At 47.1% G+C, this 24,327-nt stretch overlaps 1 protein-coding gene across 5 annotated transcripts in view; it reads right to left on the bottom strand.

Moving 5' to 3' along the window:
- Positions 1-24,327, bottom strand: part of LOC139250296 (uncharacterized) — a 169,533-nt gene that overhangs the window by 82,379 nt on the left and 62,827 nt on the right. The window contains exon 1 of one of the 5 annotated variants that reach the window (XM_070872786.1): positions 21,845-22,023. The exons of the other annotated variants lie outside the window; for them this stretch is intronic. Within the exon in view, the coding sequence (XP_070728887.1) occupies positions 21,845-21,896 (52 nt within the window). The 5' untranslated portion in view covers positions 21,897-22,023. Of the gene's footprint in view, positions 1-21,844; positions 22,024-24,327 lie in introns of those variants that run through there. 5 annotated transcript variants of the gene reach the window in all.

Raw genomic sequence — 24,327 nt, 5'->3', positions numbered from 1 at the left:
TAATGGGGCCATCAACACCTGTCAATAGTGCGCTTAAGAGCAGTTACAGAGACAGTCAGAGACAATCGACTGGTAATGGACCTTTTGTTTCCAACAACAGCTCATGTTGGAGGTGTGGAGGCAAACACCCAGCCAGAGCTTGCAGGTATCAGCAATATACCTGCAGAAATTGCAACGTGAGCGGTCACTTGGCACGTATGTGCAGGAAGCCTGCAGCCAGGTTGATGTACGAGAAGGACGGGCCCGATGTCAGCTCTACGAGGCCAAATGAACACTGGGGGAAATCGCTGGAAGCTGAAGTTCAGCGAGTTCATGTGGAGCACATATACAGTTCATACACCAGGACGCCACCGATAATTATGAAAGTGCTCCTCAATGACATCCCAGTATCAATGGAGCTAAGCACGGGGGCCAGCCAGCCCCTGATGAGAATCAAACAGTTCAACAAGTTGTGGGCGTCGAAGGCCAGGAGGCCAAAATTATTGCCGATTGACACACAGCTACGGACATATACAAAGGAGATCATTCCGGTGCTAGGCAGCGCCACGGTCGTCGTGACCCACAAAGATTCGGAGAACAGATTGCCACTCTGGATTGTCCCGGGGGATGGTCCAGCACTACTGGGGAGGAGTTGGCTTGCTGTCATGAACTGGAAATGGGGCGATGTCAATGCAATTTCTTCTGTGGAGCGAGTATCATGCTCACAAGTCCTGGACAAATTTGACTCATTATTTCAACCCGGCATTGGCACTTTCATGGGGGCCAAGGTAGTGATTCACATAAATCCGGACGCCAGGCCAGTACACCACAAGTCCAAAGCGGTGCCGTACGTGATGCAGGAAAAGATAGAATGAGAATTGAACCGCCTGCTGAGGGAAGGCATCATCTCGCCAGTCGAATTCAGTGACTGGGCGAGCCCGATCATGCCAGTGCTCAAGGCGGATGGGTCGGTCAGGATATGTGGCGATTACAAGGCCACCATCAATCGGGTGTCACTCCAAGACCAGTACCCGCTACCGAGAGCGGAGAACCTCTTTGCGACGCTATCAGGTGGCAAACTTTTTTCAAAATTGGACCTGACCTCATCTTACATGACCCAGGAGCTGGCAAGTGAGTCAAAGAAGTTGACCACCATCACGACACACAAGGGATTGCTTGAGTACAACAGATGTCCGTTCGGGATTCACTCGGCCGCCGAATATGGAAAGCCTCCTCAAGTCGATTCCAAGGACGGTGGTTTTTCAAGACGACATCCTCATCACGGGTCACGATACTGAAGAGCACCTCCACAACCTGGAGGAGATGCTATGCAGACTGGACCAGGTAGGGCTGCGACTGAAAAAGGCAAAGTGCATCTTCCTAGCTCCAGAGGTAGAATTCCTGGGGATGAGGGTAGCAGCAGACGGGATCAGACCTACTGCGTCCAAAATGGAAGCGATCCAGAGAGCACCTAGACAGCGCAACACGATGGAGCTGCGTTCGTTCCTGGGGATCCTGAACTATTTTGGTAACTTTCTTCACAAATTGAGCACGCTGTTAGAGCCGCTACATGTGCTCCTACGCAAAGGTTGCGAATGGGTCTGGGGGGACAGCCAGGAAAGGGCTTTTGATAGAGCACGCAATTTGTTATGCTCCAACAATGTGCTCATGCTATATGACCCAAGTAAGAAACTTGTTTTAACGTGTGATGCGTCGTCCTATGGGGTCGGGTGTGTGTTGCAGCATGTCAATGCCAAGGGTCAGTTACAGCCGGTAGCTTATACCTCCAGAAGTCTGTCCCAGGCAGAACGGGGCTACGGGATGGTAGAAAAGGAAGCCCTTGCATGTGTATATGCAGTAAAAAAAATGCACCAGTACTTGTTTGGCAGGAAATTTGAGCTGGAAACAGATCACAAAACCCCAATGTCCCTTTTGGCTGACAACAAGGCCATAAATGCAAATGCGTCGGCCTGCATACGAAGGTGGGCACTCATGTTAGCCGCCTATGACTACACAATTCGGCACAGACCGGGCACTGAAAACTGCGTCGGTGCACTCAGCAGGCTCCCACTAGCCACCACTGAGGGGGAAACCGAGCATGCTGCTGAGATGGTCATGGCTGTTGAAGCTTTCGAAAGCGAAGGCTCACCCGTGACAGCCTGTCAGATCAAAGTCTGGACAAACAGAGACCCGCTACATTTCTTTAGTTAAGAAATGTGTCCTGAATGGGGACAGGGCAGCCATGTACGGGGCATGCCCTGAGGAATTCAAACCATTTCACAGGCGCAAGGATGAACTCTCGATTCAGGCCGATTGCCTACTATGGGGTAACCGAGTAGTCATGCCCCAGATGGGCAGAGAGATGTTCATCAGAGAACTCCACAATGAGCACCCGGGCATTGTCATGATGAAGGCAATTGCCAGGTCATACGTTTGGTGGCCAGGGATAGATGCAGATCTGGAACTTTGTGTTCGCAGGTGCAACACGTGTGCCCAGCTGGGCAATGCACCCAGGGAAGCCCCCCTTAGCTCCTGGCCCTGGCCCGCCAAGCCAAGGTCACGCATCCATGTGGACTACGCAAGTCCTTTCATGGGAAAAATGTTTTTGGTTGTAGTAGATGCCTACTCCAAATGGATCGAGTGTGACATTTTCAATTCAAGCACATCCTCTGCCACGGTAGAAAGTCTACGGGCAATGTTCGCCGCCCATGGTCTACCAGACGTCTTGGTCAGCGACAATGGCCCGTGCTTTATAAGCATTGAATTCCAGGACTTCATGGCAGGAAATGGTATCAACCATGTCAGAACGGCACCGTTCAAGCCGGCCTCAAATGGCCAGGCGGAACGAGCAGTGCAGATAATCAAACAGGGGATGCTCAGAATGCAAGGGGGTTCCCTACAAAGCCGCTTATCACGCCTCCTGTTGGCCAATAGATCCCGACACACTCACTAACACGGGTCCCACCCACAGAGCTGCTAATGAAAAGGACGCTCAAAACCAGGTTATCCCTTATACACCCCACCATGAAAGAAATTGGTGAGAGCAGGCGCCAGTCACAATGTGACTACCATGGCAGAAATGCGAGGGCACGATGTATTGATGTCAATGACACTATCTTTGTCCTCAACTGCGCTGAAGGGCCTAAATGGCTAACAGGCACTGTGGTTGCCAAGGAGGGGAATAGGATTCTATTCGTTAAACTTACCAATTGACAAATCTGCTGCAAACACATGGATCAAACAAAAAGGAGATTCAGCAACCCCATAGAAGAAGCAGAGGAAGAACACGATGTAGAGTTCACTCCACCACAGGTGACTGAACATCGGAACCAAGTGGAGGAGAGCCCAGTCACTGTGGGCAGTCCGGACAGGCCTGAGGCACCGCAAACAGCAGACACTCAGGCCAGCGCCCAACAACCGGAGCCCCAACTCAGGCGCTCTATAAGGGAGCATAAACCACCAGAGAGACTTAACCTGTGATCCCAATAAGACTTTGGGGGAGAGGTGATGTCATGTATTCAACTGTCATTGTAACCCATGTATAAACTGACCTAAGTTCTACACCATGTGAACACTGACCACTAGGTGGTGAACTTGTGGGAGACACTCCTAACCTGGACTTCCAGGAATAAAAAGGGAAGCTCCACCCACCTTCGTCATGAGTGCTGGCTAATAAAGATTACTGGTCACAGAGTGACCTTCTCTCAAGTATGGGCCTTGTGTGCATTTATACTGAATAGTAAGGACATATCAACATTAGAGAGAGAAGTACAAAAGGAGTGGGATGCAGTGAGAGACCAGAGAGCACAGAGGGAAGTACAAAAGGAGCGGGATACAGTGAGAGACCAGAGAGCACAGAGGGAAGTACAAAAGGAGTGGGATACAGTGAGAGACCAGAGAGCACAGAGGGAAGTACAAAAGGAGTGGGATGCAGTGAGAGACCAGAGAGCACAGAGGGAAGTACAAAAGGAGCGAGATACAGTGAGAGACCAGAGAGCACAGAGGGAAGTACAAAAGGAGCGGGATACAGTGAGAGACCAGAGCACAGAGGGAAGTACAAAAGGAGCGGGATACAGTGAGAGACCAGAGCACAGTGTGAAGTACAAAAGGAGCGGGATACAGTGAGAGACCAGAGAGCACAGAGGGAAGTATAAAAGGAGTGGGATACACTTCCACAAGTGCCGGATGCCTGTTGGGTTTTGGCCAAATGAGTCACACATGAGCCTTGACGATGAGTGTTGGCAGGATTAGACCGTGGGAGGAGTTAAAGAGCTGCCCTCTCCGTTAGCTGCACATTTGCATTTCTAGTATGGTCACTACATAACGATAAGGAGTGGGAGCCTTGCTCATTCTCACCGAACTCAGAACACTGAGGGCAGCTGCAGGACCTTGTCGATCCAGACTGAGTTTATCCTGACCTCCCCGGGAGTGGTCACCTGACCCAGAACCACTGGTTCAGCTACTTACCGCTCAACCATTGCGAAACACGATCCGCCAACTCATGCTGAAAACACAGATTAGCTGTGTTTCAAACACATGTTCCTCGTACAATGTTCTATTACTCTCTCCTCTTCAGTTGAAGATTTCTCTGTAAGGTAACCTTGATTGGGTATGTTTCATGTTGGAGTTTCTGTATTTCAACCAAGTTTAGAAATCTTCTAGAAATTTTTGGGGATGTAACTAGTAGAGTGGACAAGGGAGAACCAGTGGATGTGGTGTATTTGGACCTTCAAAAGGCTTTTGTCAAGGTCCCACACAAGAGATTGGTATGCAAAATTAAAGCACATGGTATTGGGGGTAATGTATTGACATGGATAGAGAACTAGTTGGCAGACAGGAAGCAGAGAGTCGGGATAAACGGGTCCTTTTCAGAATGATAGGCAGTGACTAGTGGGGTGCGCAGGGCTCAGTGCTGGGACCCCAGATATTTACAATATACACCAATGATTTAGATGAAGAAATTGAGTGTAATAACTCCAAGTTTGCAGATGACACTAAACTGAGTGGCGGTGTGAGCTGTGAGGAGGACGCTAAGAGGCTGCAGGGTGACTTGGACAGGTTAGGTGAGTGGGCAAATGCATGGCAGATGCAGTACAATGTGGATAAATGTGAAGTTATCCACTTTGGTGGAAAAAATATGAAGGCAGAATATCATCTGAATTGTGGCAGATTAGGTAAAGGGGAGGTGCAACAAGACTTGGGTGTCATGGTACATCAGTCATTGAAGGTTGGCATGCAGGTACAGCAGGCAGTGAAGAAGGCAAATGGCATGTTGGCCTTCATAGCTAGGGGATTTGAATATAGGAGCAGGGAAGTCTTACTGCAGTTGTACAGGGCCTTGGTGAGGCCCCACCTGGAATATTGTGTTCAGTTTTGGTCTCCTAATCTGAGGAAGGACGTTCTTGCTATTGAGGGAGTGCAGCGAAGGTTCACCAGACTGATTCCCGGGATGGCGGGACTGATATATGAGGAGAGACTGGATCGACTGGGTCTGTATTCACTGGAGTTTCGTTGGTAAAGCCCCAGAATTGGGTCTTGGTTCCAAGGCAGTTCTTTATTGGCTCTCCTCACCCATGTGACTGTCTGCAGGAATTGGAACTGCTCCTTGATTAGGTTAATCGTTTTCCCATTAACACCTTTTCTAGTTTGGTGAGTTTTGATGGGCCTGCCCACCCAAAAATCATATTCCTTTTGTTCCTTAAGCTCCACGCAGAAGAGGAGGCTTTAACTGGATGTATTTTGTCTCTTGAACTGCAACCTGTCTGTAATCTGCACTTTCGACAGTTATACACACACACACAATTCACCGTTATTACATACATTCCATATCAATTCTATCATTAATATATATCTTTATTCTTACAAATGTCCTGCCTCGAGGCAGAAATATCCTAATTGACCCTTCATTTGGTTTATCTCCACAGGGCTCGCATATGGTGGTTCAGCTTTCTCAGGAGTTTTCTCACGTAGCAGATCCTAATGGTCACCAATTATGTCACGTAAAAATTGTCTTATTTCCAAATTAAAATCCTCCTTATTTGTCTCATCCTCTTCCTCATTTTCCTTATGATGATATCATAAACATTGAGAGAGAGGGTCGTGAGCCAGGGGTGTTGTCCTCCATCATACACTGTTTTCCACCATGGGCTGACTCTTAGCTTTTGTATAGCTCTGCTGTTTATGGCATTGTTCTGTCTCATTGTATTAAATGTTTGTGTGAGGTGGATGACTGCTGTAGAATGGATTTTAAGCTTGGAGAGAGAGAGGGGAAAGTGGACGGCCAAAGTTATCCACCACTCTCAGGGCCTCTGCTTGTTCTAGAAACACTACCCTGACGTCGGTGATGTTATGAATGCTTACCGGGAGCAGCCGATAGTCACCCAATACAGTTGGGGCGGTTGGCGTGAAACAAAAGGTGGACGACTTAATAGGTTATTCCTAAGTCCCATGCCTCGTCGTCTTGGCATTGGTTGTCACACAATGTTCCCCATGACTTGTATACACATACTGGGCCTGATACATTGTACACCTCGTAAGGTGTACGCCACACATCAGGGGTTCACTACAGTACAATAACATCTCCAGCAGAGACCCTCCCCTTCCCGTATTTCCAGTGCACTGTCGCTGTTCCCCCTTTTAACCCCTCCGGGCGACTGGGGGCGGTGAGCAATATGTAGTTTGTGTTTTACCCCAACATTTCCAACAGGTGGGTAAAAATCCTACTGGTAAAGTGTGAACCTTGATCGCTGTCCACTTGTACCAGTACTCCCTACCTACAAAACACATGATTCAGTCGTGTGTTGGCTGCTGTGATTGTGGTGTTGGAGAGGCAGGGGAATGCTTCGATCCATTTAGTGAATTGATCCAGCACCACTAGGGCATGCTGAAATTACCTTGCACCTGTACAAGTGGCCCAATGAAGTCTACTTGGAGGTGAGTCCATGGCCCTTGAGGTGGAGGCGCGCTTTGAAGCAAGGTTCAGTTAGTACACGCGGGAAGATTGTGTTGCAGGCATGGTAGGCATCGTGCCACATATTGGTCGATTGTTTCCCTCATGGAAGGTCACCAAGCTCTGGATGCTACCTTATAGAAGGTTACCAGGGCCGAATAGTGCTCTGCTGTGGGGTGGGAGTGAAAGAGGGAGAGCAGTTCCTGACCCATCTCTGGTGGAACACACACCATGGGCAGGCGTTCGGCTTTCTTTGGAACATCAGCAACTTCTCATCTGAGTCAGGGTCAGTGGCTAGTCTGGTATTGGGAGCCCAGGCTGTTGGTTGAGGAAGGGGTCTGCCTTCCTCGTGCCAGGTGCTTATGACCAGTATTGCTGCTGCAGGGATTTTAAATCTAGGTGATCTGTGGGGAGCCCTTGCTAACTGCATTGCAGGGCTCAACAACTATATCCTCTATCTCCCCATCAATTGCAGCATCCTTGGGGGCTCTGTCTGCTCTGGAATTTGCCTCGCTATGTGGACCCCCTTTTCTATGGGCTGCTACCTTTCCTATGAAGCAGGGCTGGGATCGCTATCCAAGGTATGACCAGAGCAGGCGTAACCAGGGCCCATGGACCAGGGCCTTGCCATATATCGTACGATAGTCATTTTTGTGGTATAGGGGCAAGGAGAACATGGTGTTTATGCATAGGCATTATCAGACCAAATATTCACCGGTCTATCTGAGGTCTCCTTCACAGCAATTAGAAGTGCAGCGATTTCTGCATATTGTGAGGATTGCCTGTTGCATCTTCGCTGGATGGTTCTTTCTGGCAATACCACAGCATACCCGGTGTGGGGGATCCTTCAATGTGATATGAGGCCCCATCGATGTAGACATCTGGCGCACCCTGTATGGGCTCTCTCTGCACAGGATGGGTCTCAAAGTTAATCAGGGGTAATGGACATTCATGCGGGTCCCCCTCATAGATCAGAAATTGTGGCAGCAATGTGGCAGGTTTGGAAATTATATCTGTTATGTCTTGAATAAAGAGTCAGACTAGATACTGCAAGCTCAAAGTTAATGTGACTGTAGTCTTTTATTACAGGTCTCAGAGTGCCTCTCCAGCCTGTGAGACCTCCTTATATACAGGTGCTCCCAAGGGGATCCCTTGGGACTCCAGGGGATAAGCCCCCTGGTGGTTAGACATGGTATTTACAGGTTTACATACATAACAACACTTCCCCCCCCCCACACCAAAAAGTCAATAGTGTCACTATTTACAATGTGAGTCGATCTGGGGCCTTCCTTTCCCCGGTTGATCGTCTCGGTGTAAATGCTGGTCTTGGTGAGTCGTTTGTTGGGCCCTCGCTGGGTTGCTGCGCAGCTGGCCTTGCTGGGCTGCTGGGGGTGGTGAACCTTGCTGGGTTGCTGCGGGTGATGGGTTCTGCTTTGTGGTCAACCGCTGGGTCGGTTGCCACTTGTGTGTTTGTTGGAGGGTCGAAAAAGGTAGAGTCTATTTTGGGTTGTTCTGGATAGACCGTAAATCTGAGTTTGGTTTGGTCCAAGTGTTTTCTGCAGGTGATTCCATTTGCAAGTTTGACCACAAACACCCTACTCCCCTCTTTGGCCAAAACAGTGCCAGCAAGCCACTTGGGATCTTGTCCATAGTTACACAAATGCCGGGTCATTTACTTCAATGTCGCATGACACATTTGCGCGATCATGATATGTATTCTGTTGAAGCCGCCTGCTCACTACCTGTTCGTGTAGATCAGGGTGGACTAATGAGAGCCTTGTCTTAAGGACCCTTTTCGTGAGCAGTTCAGTGGGAGGGACCCTAGTGAGCAAGTGGGGTCTTGTGTGTTAACTAAGCAGGACTCGGGATAAACGAGTCTGCAGTGAACCTTCAGTTACCCTTTTCAAGCTCTGCTTGATTGTTTGAACTGCTCGTTCTGCCTGACCATTGGACGCTGGCATAAACGGGGCAGACTTGTCAGTTTGAACCCATTGCGGGTCATGAATTCCTTGAATTCGGCACTGGTAAAGCACGGCCCATTGTCACTTACAAGGACATCAGGCAGGCCGTACATGGCAAACATTGCCCGTAGGCTTTCAATGCTGGCTGCAGACGTGCTTGCCGACATTATCACACATTCAATCCATTTGGAGTACGCATCTACAACCGCTAAAAACATTTTTCCCAAGAATGGTCCTGCACAGTCGACGTGGACCCAAGACTACGGTTTGGAGGGCCAGGACCATAAACTTAGTGGCGCCTCCCTGGATGCACTGCTTAACTGTGAACATGTATTACATTTGTGCACACAGGACTCTAAGTCCGCATCGATACTGGGCCACCACACGTGCAATCTGGCCATTGCTTTCATCATTAGAAAAGAGGGGGTTGGGGAGGAAATAAGATCATAATAAGATCATAAGAATTAGGAACAGGAGTCGGCCATCTAGCCCCTCGAGCCTGCTCCGCCATTCAACAAGATCATGGCTGATCTGGCCGTGGACTCAGATCCACTTACCCGCCCACTCCCCGTAATTCCCTTATTGGTTAAAAATCTATCTATCTGTGATTTGAATACATTCAATGAGCTAGCCTCAACTGCTTCCTTGGGCAGAGAATTCCACAGATTCACAACCCTCTGGGAGAAGAAATTCCTTCTCAACTCGGTTTTAAATTGGCTCCCCCGTATTTTGAGGCTGTGCCCCCTAGTTCTAGTCTCCCCGACCAGTGGAACCAACCTCTCTGCCTCTATCTTGTCTATCCCTTTCATTATTTCAAATGTTTCTGTAAGATCACCCCTCATCCTTCTGAACTCCAACGATTAAAGACCCAGTCTACTCAATCTATCATCATAAGGTAACCCCCTCATCTCCGGAATCAGTCTAGTGAATCGTCTCTGTACCCTCTCCAAAGCTAGTATATCCTTCCTTAAGTAAGGTGACCAAAACTGCACGCAGTACTCCAGGTGCGGCCTCACCAATACCCTGTACAGTTGCAGCAGGACCTCCCTGCTTTTGTACTCCATCCCTCTCGCAATGAAGGTCAACATTCCATTCGCCTTCCTGATTACCTGCTGCACCTGCAAACTAACTTTTTGGGATTCATGCACAAGGACCCCCAGGTCCCTCTGCACCTCAGCATGTTGTAATTTCTCCTCATTCAAATAATATTCCCTTTTACTGTTTTTTTTCAAGGTGGATGACCTCACATTTTCCGACATTGTATTCCATCTGCCAAACCTTAGCCCATTCGCTTAACCTAACTGAATCTCTTTGCAGCCTCTCTGTATCCTCTACACAACCCGCTTTCTCATTAATCTTTGTGTCATCTGCAAATTTTGTTACACTACACTCCGTCCCCTCTTCCAGGTCATCTATGTATATTGTAAACAGTTGTGGTCCCAGCACAGATCCCTGTGGCACACCACTAACCACCGATTTCCAACCCGAAAAGGACCCATTTATCCCGACTCTCTGCTTTCTGTTAGCCAGCCAATTCTCTATCCATGCTAATACATTTCCTCTGACTCCGCGTACCTTTATCTTCTGCAGTAACCTTTTGTGTGGCACCTTATCGAATGCCTTTTGGAAATCTAAATACACCACATACATCAGTACACCTCTATCCACCATGTTCGTTATCTCCTCAAAGAATTCCAGTAAATTAGTTAAACATGATTTCCCCTTCATGAATCCATGCTGCGTCTGCTTGATTGCACTATTCCTATCTAGATGTCCTGCTATTTCTTCCTTAATGATAGCTTCAAGCATTTTCCCCACTACAGATGTTAAACTAACCGGCCTATAGTTACCTGCCTTTTGTCTGCCCCCCTTTTTAAACAGAGGCGTTACATTAGCTGCTTTCCAATCCGCTGGTACCTCCCCAGAGTCCAGAGAATTTTGGTAGACTATAACGAATGCATCTGCTATAACTTCCGCCATCTCTTTTAATACCCTGGGATGCATTTCAAAGTTGTCTACCTTGAGTCCCATTAGCCTGTCCAACACTACTCCCCTAGTGATAGTGATTGTCTCAAGGTTCTCCCTTCCCACATTCCCGTGACCAGCAATTTTTGGCATGGTTTTTGTGTCTTCCACTGTGAAGACCGAAGCAAAATAATTGTTTAAGGTCTCAGCCATTTCCACATTTCCCATTATTAAATCCCCCTTCTCATCTTCTAAGGGACCAACATTTACTTTAGTCACTCTTTTCCTTTTTATATATCGGTAAAAGCTTTTACTATCTGTTTTTATGTTTTGCGCAAGTTTACTTTCGTAATCTATCTTTCCTTTCTTTATTGCTTTCTTAGTCATTCTTTGCTGTCGTTTAAAATTTTCCCAATCTTCTGGTTTCCCACTAACCTTGGCCACCTTCTATGCATTGGTTTTTAATTTGATACTCTCCTTTATTTCCTTGGTTATCCACGGCTGGTTATCCCTTCTCTTACCGCCCTTCTTTTTCACTGGAACATATTTTTGTTGAGCACTATGAAAGAGCTCCTTAAAAGTCATTCAATGTTCCTCAATTGTGCCACCGTTTAGTCTGTGTTTCCAGTCTACTTTAGCCAACTCTGCCCTCATCCCACTGTAGTCCCCTTTGTTTAAGAATAGTACGCTCGTTTGAGACACTACTTCCTCATCCTCAATCTGTATTACAAATTCAACCATACTGTGATCACTCATTCCGAGAGGATCTTTTACTAGGAGATCGTTTATTATTCCTGTCTCATTACACAGGACCAGATCTAAGATCGCTTGCTCCCTTGTAGGTTCTGTAACATACTGTTCTAAGAAACAATCCCGTATGCATTCTATGAATTCCTCCTCAAGGCTACCCCGTGCGATTTGATTTGACCAATCGATATGTAGGTTAAAATCCCCCATGATTACTGCCGTTCCTTTCTCACATGCCTCCATTATTCCCTTGATTATTGCCCGCCCCACCGTGAAATTATTATTTGGGGGCCTATAAACTAACCCCACCAGTGACTTTTTCCCCTTGCTATCTCTAATCTCCACCCACAATGATTCAACATTTTGTTTATTAGAGCCAATATCGTCTCTCACAACTGCCCTGATATCATCCTTTATTAACAGAGCTACCCCACCTCCTTTCCCTTCTTGTCTATCTTTCCGAATTGTTAGATACCCCTGTATGTTTAATTCCCAGTCTTGGCCAACTTGCAACTACATTTCTGTAATGGCCACCAAATCATACCCATTTGTAATGATTTGTGCCGTCAACTCATTTACTTTATTTTGAATGCTGCGTGCGTTTAGGTAGAGTGTTTTAATACTAGTTTTTAAACCATGATTTGTAGTTTTGACCCCTCCTGCAGCCCCTTTATATTCATACATATTGTCTCTTCCTATCACCTTGTGGTTTACACTTACCCCAGTGCTACTCTGCTCTGTTGCCTCCTGCCTTTTGAATTCTTTCTTAGGGCCCTGTTCATCTGAGCTCTCACCCATTCTAACTAGCTCAGAGCCCTCTCCTGGGTCCCGAATACTCCTTGCATTGAGGCACCGAGCTTTCATGCTTGCCTTTTTATTACACTTTGACCCTTTAGAATTTTGCTGTACAGTGGCCCTTTTTGTTTTTTGCCTTGGGTTTCTCTGCCCTCCACTTTTACTCATCTCCTTTCTGTCTTTTGCTTTTGTCTCCATTTTGTTTCCCTCTGTCTCCCTGCATTGGTTCCCACCCCCCTGCCATATTAGTTTAACTCCTCCCCAACAGCACTAGCAAACACTCCCCCTAGGACATTGGTTCCGGTCCTGCCCAGGTGCAGACCATCCGGTTTGTACTGGTCCCACCTCCCCCAGAACCGGTTCCAATGCCCCAGGAATTTGAATCCCTCCCTGCTGCACCACTGCTCAAGCCACGTATTCATCTGAGCTATCCTGCGATTCCTACTCTGACTAGCACATGGCAGTGGTAGCAATCCCGAGATTACTACTTTTGAGGTCCTACGTTTTATTAATTTAATTTAGCTCCTAGCTCCTTAAATTCGTCTTGTAGGACCTCATCCCTTTTTTTACCTATATCGTTGGTACCAATGTGCACCACGACAACTGGCTGTTCGCCCTCCCTTTTCAGAATGTCCTGCACCCGCTCCGAGACATCCTTGACCCTTGCACCAGGGAGGCAACATACCATCCTGGAGTCTCGGTTGCGGCCACAGTAATGTGAAGGGGGAGAAAAGGAGAAAGAAACCGGTGGCTCTAAAATGCTTCACTCTGAATGTCACAAATAGAAAAATATTTTAAAAACACAGAAGTTTGGAACTACTTTAAATGGGTTTGCAATGCCGGATGGGATATGTGGTGTTGCACAGTTTCTCACATGTCCATTAACTGGGCATTAACTCCTGGGAGACATGGGGAGGGCAGAGTTACTAACTGACTCCCCCTGCTCCAAGAGATGGCCTGTTGGTTAAAATCTGAGCTTTAAAAATAAAGAGGAATTTGGGTCCCAGCAAGACTCCACAATGTGGTTTATTGCACTGAGCCCCAAGGATGTCCTTGCTTCTGTTACTCAACTTCCTCTTATTAATGAATTGCTTAATAGTTATCTTGGACGGCAATCACTGAAAACATCGTTATTTCAAAACAGGCTGGGGAACTATGGCTGTGAAAGAAAAGTTTCTGTCTTCAGGCACCTGAGGCTATGAGGAGAGTTTGAACAGCCTGAGATTGTTTGCTTTGGAGAAATATTGGGTGAGAAATTGGTCATCGTTGCGCCCATTATCCAGACGGAAAACAGGAGCAAGAATGACCAATTTCCCAGGGTCTGCCCTTCACCCCAAGAGCACCTGAAAACATCCAATGGCCCCAGAAGATTTTCAGGCATTCGGGACGGCCGCCTAAAGCAGGCGCTAGGACCCTCGAGTATGCTAATGGTGCTGGCGCCAGTTCCGTTAAATAAGCGTAGGTGGCCGTTTAGTGCCTGATAAGCGAGTCCTGGGGTGTGCTTCGAGTTCATCTGGATTGCAACATAGGCCAATCAGCCTCAAGTAGGCTCAAGGCCCAACAACAGCTAACGAGGAGTCTGGGGGGTCGGTTCGGCCAAAAATATCAATTGGGTGATTGTAAATGTGTTGGGTGGGTAGGTACGAGTGCTCACTTCAGACTCAACCACTCGAGGAAATGAAATCAGTCAGGTAGTGAGTTTACAATCTCTCCACGGCCTTGCCCTTTCCCTATCTCTGTAACCTCCTCCAGCCCTTCAACCCTCCGGGAACTCTGCACTCCAATTCTGGCCTCTTGTGCATCCCCCACTTCCTTCGCCCCACCATTCTGGTGGCCGTGCCTTCAGCTGTCTGGGCCCGAAGCTGTGGCATTCCCTCCCTAAACCTCTCCGTCTCTACTTCCTTTTGGTCACTCCTTAAACCCGATCTCTTCACCTGGCTTAATATCTGTTTATGTGGCTCGGTGTCAAATTGTGTCTGATACCGTTCCTGAGAAGCGCCTTGTGAGGGTTTATTACGTTAAAGGCACTATAAATACAAGTTGTTCTCATTGAATGGGTCGGGCTGCAGCCCACAATTGGATTTGGGCAGCCACAAACACACTCGGCAAACAGCGAGGGGGAGCCCGGCTTCTCCAAGTATTGGCGGACCGGATTAAACACACGGAGAACTGCAAACCCCAAATTCTGGTTAGAAAACGAATGGAGTTGTGAGCATCAGTGAATAAATGGGAGCAGTGGCAATACCAACAAATCAGTAAGTTAGTGGGACAGTGAGAACTGAACCAACTCCAGAGCCATGGACACACGGAAATCAATTCCTGAAGCAGCAGGCACATCAGCAGATGAATGGATTAACAGCAACATTGGTGAATTGAGAGAGAATGGGCTAGCAACAAATCAATAAAGGAAGGGAGCAGCTGGCACTGGTGAACTAATATCCCTTCTTACCTTTGCTGCCACTGCTTCCTGCCCCCGACACTAGAAAAAGGCCCGAGAGTTCAACAGGCAACGGGAGTTCGAGGAGCGGTGAGTCGGGAGGCCTATAAAAGGCCCGAGTGTTCGAGAGGCAGCGGGAGTTCGAGGAGCGGTGAGTCAGGAGCCTATAAAAGGCCCGAGAGTTCGAGAGGCAGCGGGAGTTCGAGGAGCGGTGAGTCAGGAGCCTATAAAAGGCCCGAGAGTTCGAGAGACAGCGAGACTTCGAGGAGCGGTGAGTTGGGAGGTCTATAAAAGGCCCGAGATTTCGATAGGCAGCAGGAGTTCGAGGAGCGGTGAGTCGGGAGGCCTATAAAAGGCCCGAGATTTCGATAGGCAGCAGGAGTTCGAGGACCGGTGAGTCGGGAGACTATCTGGTGCAGAGGCAGAAGGTAAACAAAGAAGTAGAAAGAAATCAAAGGGCGACATCACAGCCAAGCGGGTAAGTGATTGGCTGGTGGATTGGTGAGTATTTAATCTTTTTTTCTTCCTTGTATTTCCTTATCAGTAGGTTACCTTTGACATTGTTGCCAAATTAAGTTAATCTAAGGGTTAAGTCATGGTAGGAAAGCTCAGACACATGTCATGCTCCCCCTGTGCTATGTGGGAAGCCAGGGATGCTTCCAGTGTCCCTGACGACTACATGTGCAGGAAGTATATCCTGCTGCAGCACCTGACAGACCGCATTGCGGCACTGGAGCTGCGCATGGATTCACTCTGGAGCATCTGCGATGCTGAGGATGTCATGAATAGTATATTTAGTGAGTTGGTCACAGCGCAGGCAAAGGTTACTTAGGCAGATAAGGAATGGGTGACCATCAGGCAGAGCAGTGGAAGGAAGATAGTGCAGGGCTCCCCTGTGGTCATCTCCCTGCAAAACAGACACAGCGTTTTGGGTACTATTGGGGGGGTATGAGTCATCAGGGGAAGGCAGCAGCAGTCAAGTTCATGGCATGATGGATGGCTCTGCTGCACAGGAGGGCAGGAAGAAGAGTGCAGGAGCTATCGTGGTAGGGGATTCTATTGTAAGGGGAATAGATAGACGTTTCTGTGGCCGCAATCGAGACTCCAGGATGGTATGTTGCCTCCTTGCAAGGGTCAGGGATGTCTCAGAGCGGCTGCAGGACATTTTGGAGGGGAAGGGTGAACAGCCAGTTGTCGTGGTGCATATAGCTACCAACGATATAGGTAAAAAATGGGATGAAGTCCTACAAGCTGAATTTAGGGAGCTAGGAGTTAAATTAAAAGCAGGACCTCAAAGGTAGTAATCTCAGGATTGCTACCAGTGCCACATGCTAGTCAGAGTAGTAATCACAGGATAGCTCAGATGAATACGTGACTTGAGGAGTGGTGCAGCAGGGAGGGATTCAAATTCCTGGGACATTGGAACCGGTTCTGGGGGAGGTGGGACCAGTACAAACCGGACGGTCTGCACCTGGGCAGGACAGGAACCAATGTCCGAGGGGGAGTGTTTGCTAGTGCTGTTTGGGAGTGGTTAAACTAATATGGCAGGGGGATGGGAACCTATGCAGGGAGACAGGGAAATAAAATGGTGGGAGAAGGAAAAAATAGAAAGAAGAAAAAATAAAAGTGGAGGGCAGAGAAACCAAAGGCAAAAATCAAAAAGGGCCACATTACAGCAAAAGTCTAAAGGGACAAAGAGTGTTAAAAAGACAAGGCTGAAGGCTCTGTGCCTCAATACGAGGAGTATTCGTAATAAGGTGGATGAATTAACTGCTCAGGCAGCTATTAACGAATATGATATAATTGGGATTATGGAGACATGGCCCCAGAGTGACCAAGGCTGGGAACTCAACATTCAGGGGTATTCAACATTCAGGAAGGATAGACAGAAAGGAAAAGGAGGTAGGGTAACATTGCTGGTTAGAGAAGGAGTGAATGCAATAGTAAGGAAGGACATTGGCTTAGATGATCTGGAATCTGTATGGGTAGAGCTGCGGAATACTAAAGGGCAGAAAACGCTAGTGGGAGTTGTGGACAGACCACCAAACAGTAGTAGTGAGTTTGGGGACAACACCAACAAGAAATTAGGGATGCATGCAATAAAGATTCAGCAGTTATCATGGGCGACTTTAATCTACATATAGATTGGGCTAACCAAACAGGTACAGTACGGTGGAGGAGGATTTCCTGGAGTGTATTAGGGATGGTTTTCCAGACCAATATGTCGAAGAACAACTAGAGGGCTGGCCATCCTAGACTGGGTGATGTGTAACGAGAAAGGACTAATTAACAATCTTGTTGCTCGAGGCCCCTTGGGAAAGAGTGGCCATAATATGTTGAATTCTTTATTAAGATGGAAAGTGACAAAGTTAATTCAGAGACTAGGGTTCTGAATTTAAGGAAAGGTAACTTCGATGGTATGAGACGTGAATTGGCTAGAATAGACTGGCGAATGATACTTAAAAGGATTGATGGTGGATAGGCAATGGCAAACATTTAAAGATCACATGGATGAACTTCAACAATTGTACATCCCTGTCTGGGGTAAAAATAAAACGGGGAAGGGAGCTCAACCGTGGCTAACAAGGGAAATTAAGGACAGTGTTAAATCCAAGGAAGATGCATATAAATTGGCCAGAAAAAGCAGCAAACCTGAGGACCAGGAGAAATTTAGAATTCAGCAGAGAAGGACAAAGGTTTTAATAAGGAGGGGGAAAATAGAGATTGAGAGGAAGCTTGCTGGGCACATAAAAATTGACTGCAAAAGCTTCTATAGACAAGTGAAGAGAAAAAAGTTTGTGAAGACAAACGTAGGTCCCTTGCAGTCGGATTCAGGTGAATTTATAATGGGGAACACAGAAATGGCAGACCAATTGAACAAATACTTTGGTTCTGTCTTCACGAAGGAAGACACAAATAACCTTCTGGAAATACAAGGGGACCGAGGGTCTAGGGAGAAGGAGGAACTGAAGGAAATCCTGATTAGTCAGGAAATTGTGTTTTAGAAATTGATGGGATTGAAGGCCGATAAATACCCGGGGCCTGCATCCCAGAGCACTTAAGGAAGTGGCCCTAGAAATAGTGGATGCATTGGTGATCATTTTCCAACAGTCTATCGACTCTGGATCAATTCCTATGGACTGGAGGGTAGCTAATGTAACACCACTTTTTAAAAAAGGAGGGAGAGAGAAAACAGGTAATTATAGACCAGTTAGCCTGACATCAGTCATGGGGAAAATGTTGGAATCAATTATTAAAGATCAAATAGCAGTGCATTTGGAAAGCAGTGACAGGATTGGTCCAAGTCAGCATGGATTTATGAAAGGGAAATCATGCTTGACAAATCTTTTAGAATTTTTTGAGAAGTGTAACTAGTAAAGTGGACAAGGGAGAACCAGTGGATGTGGTGTATTTGGACTTTCAAAAGGCTTTTGACAAGGTCCCACACAAGAGATTGGTGTGCAAAATTAAAGCACATGGTATTGGGGGTAATGTATTGATGTGGATAGAGAACTGGTTGGCAGACAGGAAGCAGAAAGTCAGGATAAATGGGTCCTTTTCAGAATGGCAGGCAGTAACTAGTGGGGTGCCGCAGGGCTCAGTGCTGGGACCCCAGCTATTTACAATATATATATCAATGATTTAGATGAAGGAATTGAGTGTAATATCTCCAAGTTTGCAGATGACACTAAGCTGGGTGGCAGTGTGAGCTGTGAGGAGGATGCTAAGAGGCTGCAGGGTGATTTGGACAGGTTAGGTGAGTGGGCAAATACATGATGGATGCAGTATCATGTGGATAAATGTGGGGTTGTCCATTTTAGTGCCAAAAACACGAAGGCAGAATATTATCTGAATGGCGGCAGATTAGGAAAAGGGGAGGTGCAACGAGACCTGGGTGTCATGTACATCAGTCATTGAAGGTTAGTCGGCAGGTGCAGCAGGTGGTGAAGAGGACAAATGGTATGTTGGCCTTCATAGCTAGTGGATTTGAGTATAGGAGCAGGGAGTTCTTGTTGCAGCTGTGCAGGGCCTTGGTGAGACCTCACCTGGAATATTGTGTTCAGTTTTGGTCTCCTAATCTGAGGAAGGACATTCTTGCTATTGAGGGAGTGCAGCGAAGGTTCACTAGACTGATTCCCGGGATGGCAGGACTGACATATGAGGAGAGACTGGATCAACTGGACCTGTATTCACTGGAGTTTAGAAGAATGAGAGGGGATCTCATAGAAACATATAAAATTCTGATGGGACTGGACAGGTTAGATGTAGGAAGAATGTTCCCGATGTTGGGAAAGTCCAGAACCAGGCGTCATAGTCTAAGGATAAGGGGTAAGCCATTTAGAACCGAGGTGAGGAGAAACTTCTTCTCTCAGAGAGTTGTTAACCTGTGGAATTCTCTTCTGCAGAGAGTTGTTGATACCAGTTCGTTAGATATATTCAAGAGGGAGTTGGATATGGCCCTTATGGCGAAAGGGATCAAGTGGTATGGAGAGAAATCAGGAAAGGGATACTGGGGTGAATGATCAGCCATGATCTTATTGAATGGTGGTGCAGGCTCGAAGGGCCGTATGGCTTAATCCTGCACATATTTTCTATGTTTCTATGTAACCCACTTTCACTAGTTTCACCAGCGATTTACATTTCAAAGCAGTGACCGATCCTCGTGTATTTGCTGACTACAAGGCAAGTTCAAAACACTAAAGGTGGTTTCAGCTAAGAAAGAGGATCTTAATTTGCTACGGCACTTAATTAATATATATTTGTATAATATAATCAGTTTATGTTCTTTTAAAAATTCCTGCTTAAAGTCCACTGGTGCCTGAATTTTAATATAGATTGCTGTATAGATAGAGACACATAAATAGGTGTATCCCACTCAATGATGTTCACAAACACCCCATACAAGTAAAACACATTCAAAAATATTCCGATTTGTCTTTCTTGGATCCAAAATGGATGACCTCACATTTCCCTCTAATAAACCCCACCTGCCAGTTTTGCCCTCTCACTGAGTCTGTCTCTGTACCTTTGTAACTTCCTGTTCCCATCTGCACAACTTACTGTGTCTCCAACTCAGTGCCATCTTGGATGTACAACTCTGTCCCTCCATCCAAATCACTAATAAATATGGTGAAGAGCTGAGGCCCCAGTCCCGATCCCTGGGAAACACCACTTGTCACATCCTGCTAATCAGAGTACCTGTCACTGTCTCCTATCTCTCAACCAATGACCAACACATGTCACTGAGTCCCCTTCAATTCCATGCCTTCTCATGTTTGATAATCTGTCAGGAACCTGATCTTTCTGGAAGTTCATGCAGGCCACATCCGTAGACACTCCCCTATCCACCATGTGAGTGAGCTCCGAAACACATTCAGCTCGATGAACCAGACATGACCTAGTCTTCACAATCCGTGCTGGCTCTCTTTGATCAGCTCAGACTTGTCCACGTGCTCGGTCACTCTGTCCCTGGTGATCTATTCCAGCAACTTCCCCACAACTGACATTAAACTGACAGGTCAGTAGTTACTTGCTTTCTGCCTCCTCCCTTCTTCAAATATGGAGCACCATTTGCAATTTTCCAGACCAAGGACATAATTCCTGATTCTAGAGGATTCTGGAAAACAATGACAAACACATCTACAATTTCCTCACTGGTTTCTTTTAATATCCGGGGTGGTAACCAGCAGGTCCTGGAGATCTGTCTCTCTTCAGTCACAATATTTACACAGTGACATTTTTTACATGCATTAACTCCAGTAAATTCTTCTAAATGGATGCAGTTTCCATTGCCCAAGTCTGCCATGCCCTTATAATCTATTATAGTCTCGCCTGTATCTGTCTTTATTGGGCCCACATTCCCCTTCAACCACTCCCTTTCTCTAAATAAACTGAAACACCCATCAGTGCCTTTGTCACCTCGTGACTTGACTATTCCAAAGCACTCCTAGCCGGCCTCCACATTCGGCCCTACGTAAACTAGAGGTGATCCAAAACTCGGCTGTCCGTGTCCTAACTCGCACCAAGTCCCACTCACCCATCACCCCTGAGCTCGCTGACTTACATTAGCTTCCGGTGAAGCAATGCCTCGATTTCAAAGTTCTCATCCTTGTTTTCAAATCCTTCCATGGCCTCGCCCCTCCCTATCTCTGTAATCTCCTCCTGCCATACAGTCCCCCGAGATGTTTGTGCTTCTCTAATTCTGCCCTCTTGCCCATCCCTGATTATAATCGCTCCACCATTGGTGGCCGTGCCTTCTGTTGCCTGGGCCCCAAGCTCTGGAACTCCCTGCCTAAACCTCTCCGCCTCTCTTTCCTCCTTCAAGACAATCCTTAAAACATACCTCTTTGACCAAGCTTTTGATCACCTGCACTAATTTCTGCTTATGCAGCTTGGTGTCAAATTTTATCTCTCATAATACTCCTGTGAAGCCCCTTGGGAAGTTTCACTACATTAAAGGTGCTATATAAATACCAGTTGTTGTTGTTGATAACTTCTGCTGTTTGCTTTGATAATTTTCACCAGTTTTTTCTGTATTCCTTTATGCAGCTCTTACTTTCTTTGTATCCCTTTGTTGCTTTATTTCCACATTGCTTTTCATTTGTGTCAGCCTTTGCTTTTAGTATAATACTGTCTCTTACCTCACAGGAGGGGCCAGCCTACTGATAGCTCACCCAACGCCTGTTCTTCACAAGTGAATCTGAACAATACATCGTGGATGGCTTCTCAGCCTGGAAGAGCAGTTGATCCTATTGGTCTCCACACCCCAGCAGTCACACACACAGACCAGGAGTGGGATAACTGGGCAGTGTGGCTCAGTGTCACATCTTACCGGGTATTTGTCCACTGAACCATGAGAAATCCCAACATATCTCAATTCTTAAACATAAATATCTGACTGCAAAATACCTGACTCACACCACCCGGCAACAATCGCGAAATCAAACTCAGAAATGTGATCATATGAAACCAAACCCAGGTTGGGTGACCCCACTCTGGACATTTACTTACCCACTGCAACACAGAGGGTCAGAGTCACGGCTGTGAGCCTCGGGCCAAACATTTCAAATTAATTATTTTTAAAAGATGAAATTCCTGTTCATTCACACACTGTATAATATGCTACCGTCGATGTTTCAGAGATAGCTGATTGTCACTGAACTTCCTTACAGGGTTCTCACAGCTCAAGTACAAACCACATAAAGAGGAACGAATAACAAGAGCAAGTGGGCCGTCCTCTGGAAAAAACATATTCACACAAAGAAAGACCTGCATTTATATAGCGCCTTTCACGAGCACCAGACGTCTCAAAGCGCTTTACAACCACTGTAGTACTTTTGGAGTGTAGTCACTGTTGTAATGTGGGAAACGGGGCAGCCAATAATGACCAGATAATTTGTTTTTGTTGTTGATTGAGGGATAAATATTGGCGAGGACAGGGGATAACTCCCCTGCTCTTCTTTGAAATGGTGCCAGAGGAGCTTTTACGTCCACCTGAGAGCAGACAGTGTCTCGGTTTATCTCAGCCATGATGGTATTAAATGGCGGAGCAGGCTCGAGGGGCCGTATGGCCGACTCCTGCTCCTATTTCTTGTGTTCTTATATAATGTCCCTTCGACAGTCTTCCTGCTATCGTGGTTTCTCCAACAGTGCCGCTCCCTTCGGCCTCAGCTCCACCACTGACCCTTGCTCCCCGTTTCTTCTCTCTCTGGGACAATGGTGCGTCTTCACCTATCTTGCTCCCTTTTGGCTTCTTTGTCTCCCCACTCGTTGTCCTGCTGCCCCTTTAAGACTCCTGCCTCTTGCACCCTCTCCTTGTTTTGCCCCCTCCTGCTCCCCAGGATATCTGACTCCCCGCCTTTCTTTGGAGTACTTACACTTACCCCGTTCCCACCTCCGCTCCCCCCACGGACACCCGATTCCTTAGGGTGAGCTGAGCCGTATTATGGCTCGACTCTGCCCTTGACCCATGCTGCCCCTCGCTGTCTTTGTCCTTTTCCACCACACTTGGTATGTTTTCCACCATCTCCGTCCTGTTCTCTGCTCCGCAATTTTCTGCCTCTTCTTGTGCTCTTTTCTCATTCCGTTCGCCGGCAGTGTCCTCCGCCTGCTCTGCTCCTCCAGCCACTCCACTCACACCTCCTGCTCATTCTCCCATCTCCTCGTCACTCAAGGGGCTTCCTTCTGCCTCACATTCAGAGGGTGGGGCCTTTGTGACACACCCCACAGCTCTCTGGCTTGCAGCTCCAAGCAATGTGTCCAGATTCACCGCAGTTATAGCAGTACAGGTCTGGACAGCTTCTTCCAAGCTGGTCGTGTCCGAGACAATAATAGCAAATCTTCACCTGGTTACCATGCAGTACCCGGAAGTACTGCAGTCCTTCCATTGTCTCAAATTTCATGTTGCAGGGTAATGACATCATCCCCTCTGGGAAGCACATCTTTACAGAACGGGTTCCACCTGCTTCCCGCGTTCCTGGAGAGTATCTCCTCTTTATTGCCGAGCAAATTTTAGTGTCCCACGACTCCAACTTTTTTATTAGCACATCGCCCGCAATATAAACCGTCAGGTTTAAGAATGAGACCATCACCTCTTCAGAGTACAGCAGAGATACATCCAAGAACTTATCACCAACCTTCAAACTCAGTAAAAGTCTTCCCACCTCCTCTCAGCCACTGACCGAGACCTCAAACCCAACATTGGGCTTTGGTCAGCAGGCAAAGCAGCTTCTCTCACCGCAGTCCTCATGTACTGCCTGGATAATGTCCCAAGCTCGTATCTCCTTATCCTTGCACTGAACCACCACCGTGTTTTCTTTTCCAAATCTCCTGGGGTTCCGGCCCAAATCTTTGGGTCTTTTATTCTCCCTTCCCCCAACATTTTCTCCCCTGATTAAATGCATCCTGGGAACATTGTTCTCTGAGGGGCCCAGCACATCTGGCTGCTGTTTATGGGCCAAAAAGGCCCCAAAACCGGAAAAAAATATCCCCAAAACTCAACAGCAACTTTTTACAAACTCACTCCAACCCCCAGCATTAATCAAACAACCAGCAGTACCTGCTCACTCCTGGCCCCTCCCACCGAGAGAGTGCTACCCACTGAGCCACGGCTGATGGTAATTCGAGTGGGAGGAGCTTGTGTGGTGTATCAACACCGGCGCGGACCCATTGGGCCACAGGGCCTGTGTGCGTTGTAGATTATGTATAATTCATCCCTAATTCTTCCTACATTCTTAACATTACCACTTATTATAGGAGATCAGGTCAGCATTTACAGGAAATACCCTGGTTGGGCATTTTCCTGTTGTGGTACGGCTTCTAAAAATAATTCGACCAGTTTTAGCAGAAGAGGTTGTTCATGGCCCGGTTTTGGATGCCAATCACGTGTATGAAGGACCAAAATCTATTCCTGTTACGGAAGTGTCATTAAGGAGGCAGTGTAAATAAAACCGATGCAGATTATTTATGGATTGACCATTTTTGAAAGAGCGGCT

Source organism: Pristiophorus japonicus, unplaced genomic scaffold (assembly GCF_044704955.1).
Source record: "Pristiophorus japonicus isolate sPriJap1 unplaced genomic scaffold, sPriJap1.hap1 HAP1_SCAFFOLD_367, whole genome shotgun sequence".
NCBI lineage: Eukaryota > Metazoa > Chordata > Chondrichthyes > Pristiophoridae > Pristiophorus > Pristiophorus japonicus.
Note: the sequence above shows the minus strand (reverse complement) of the source record. Positions and strands in the feature narration are given on the sequence as shown.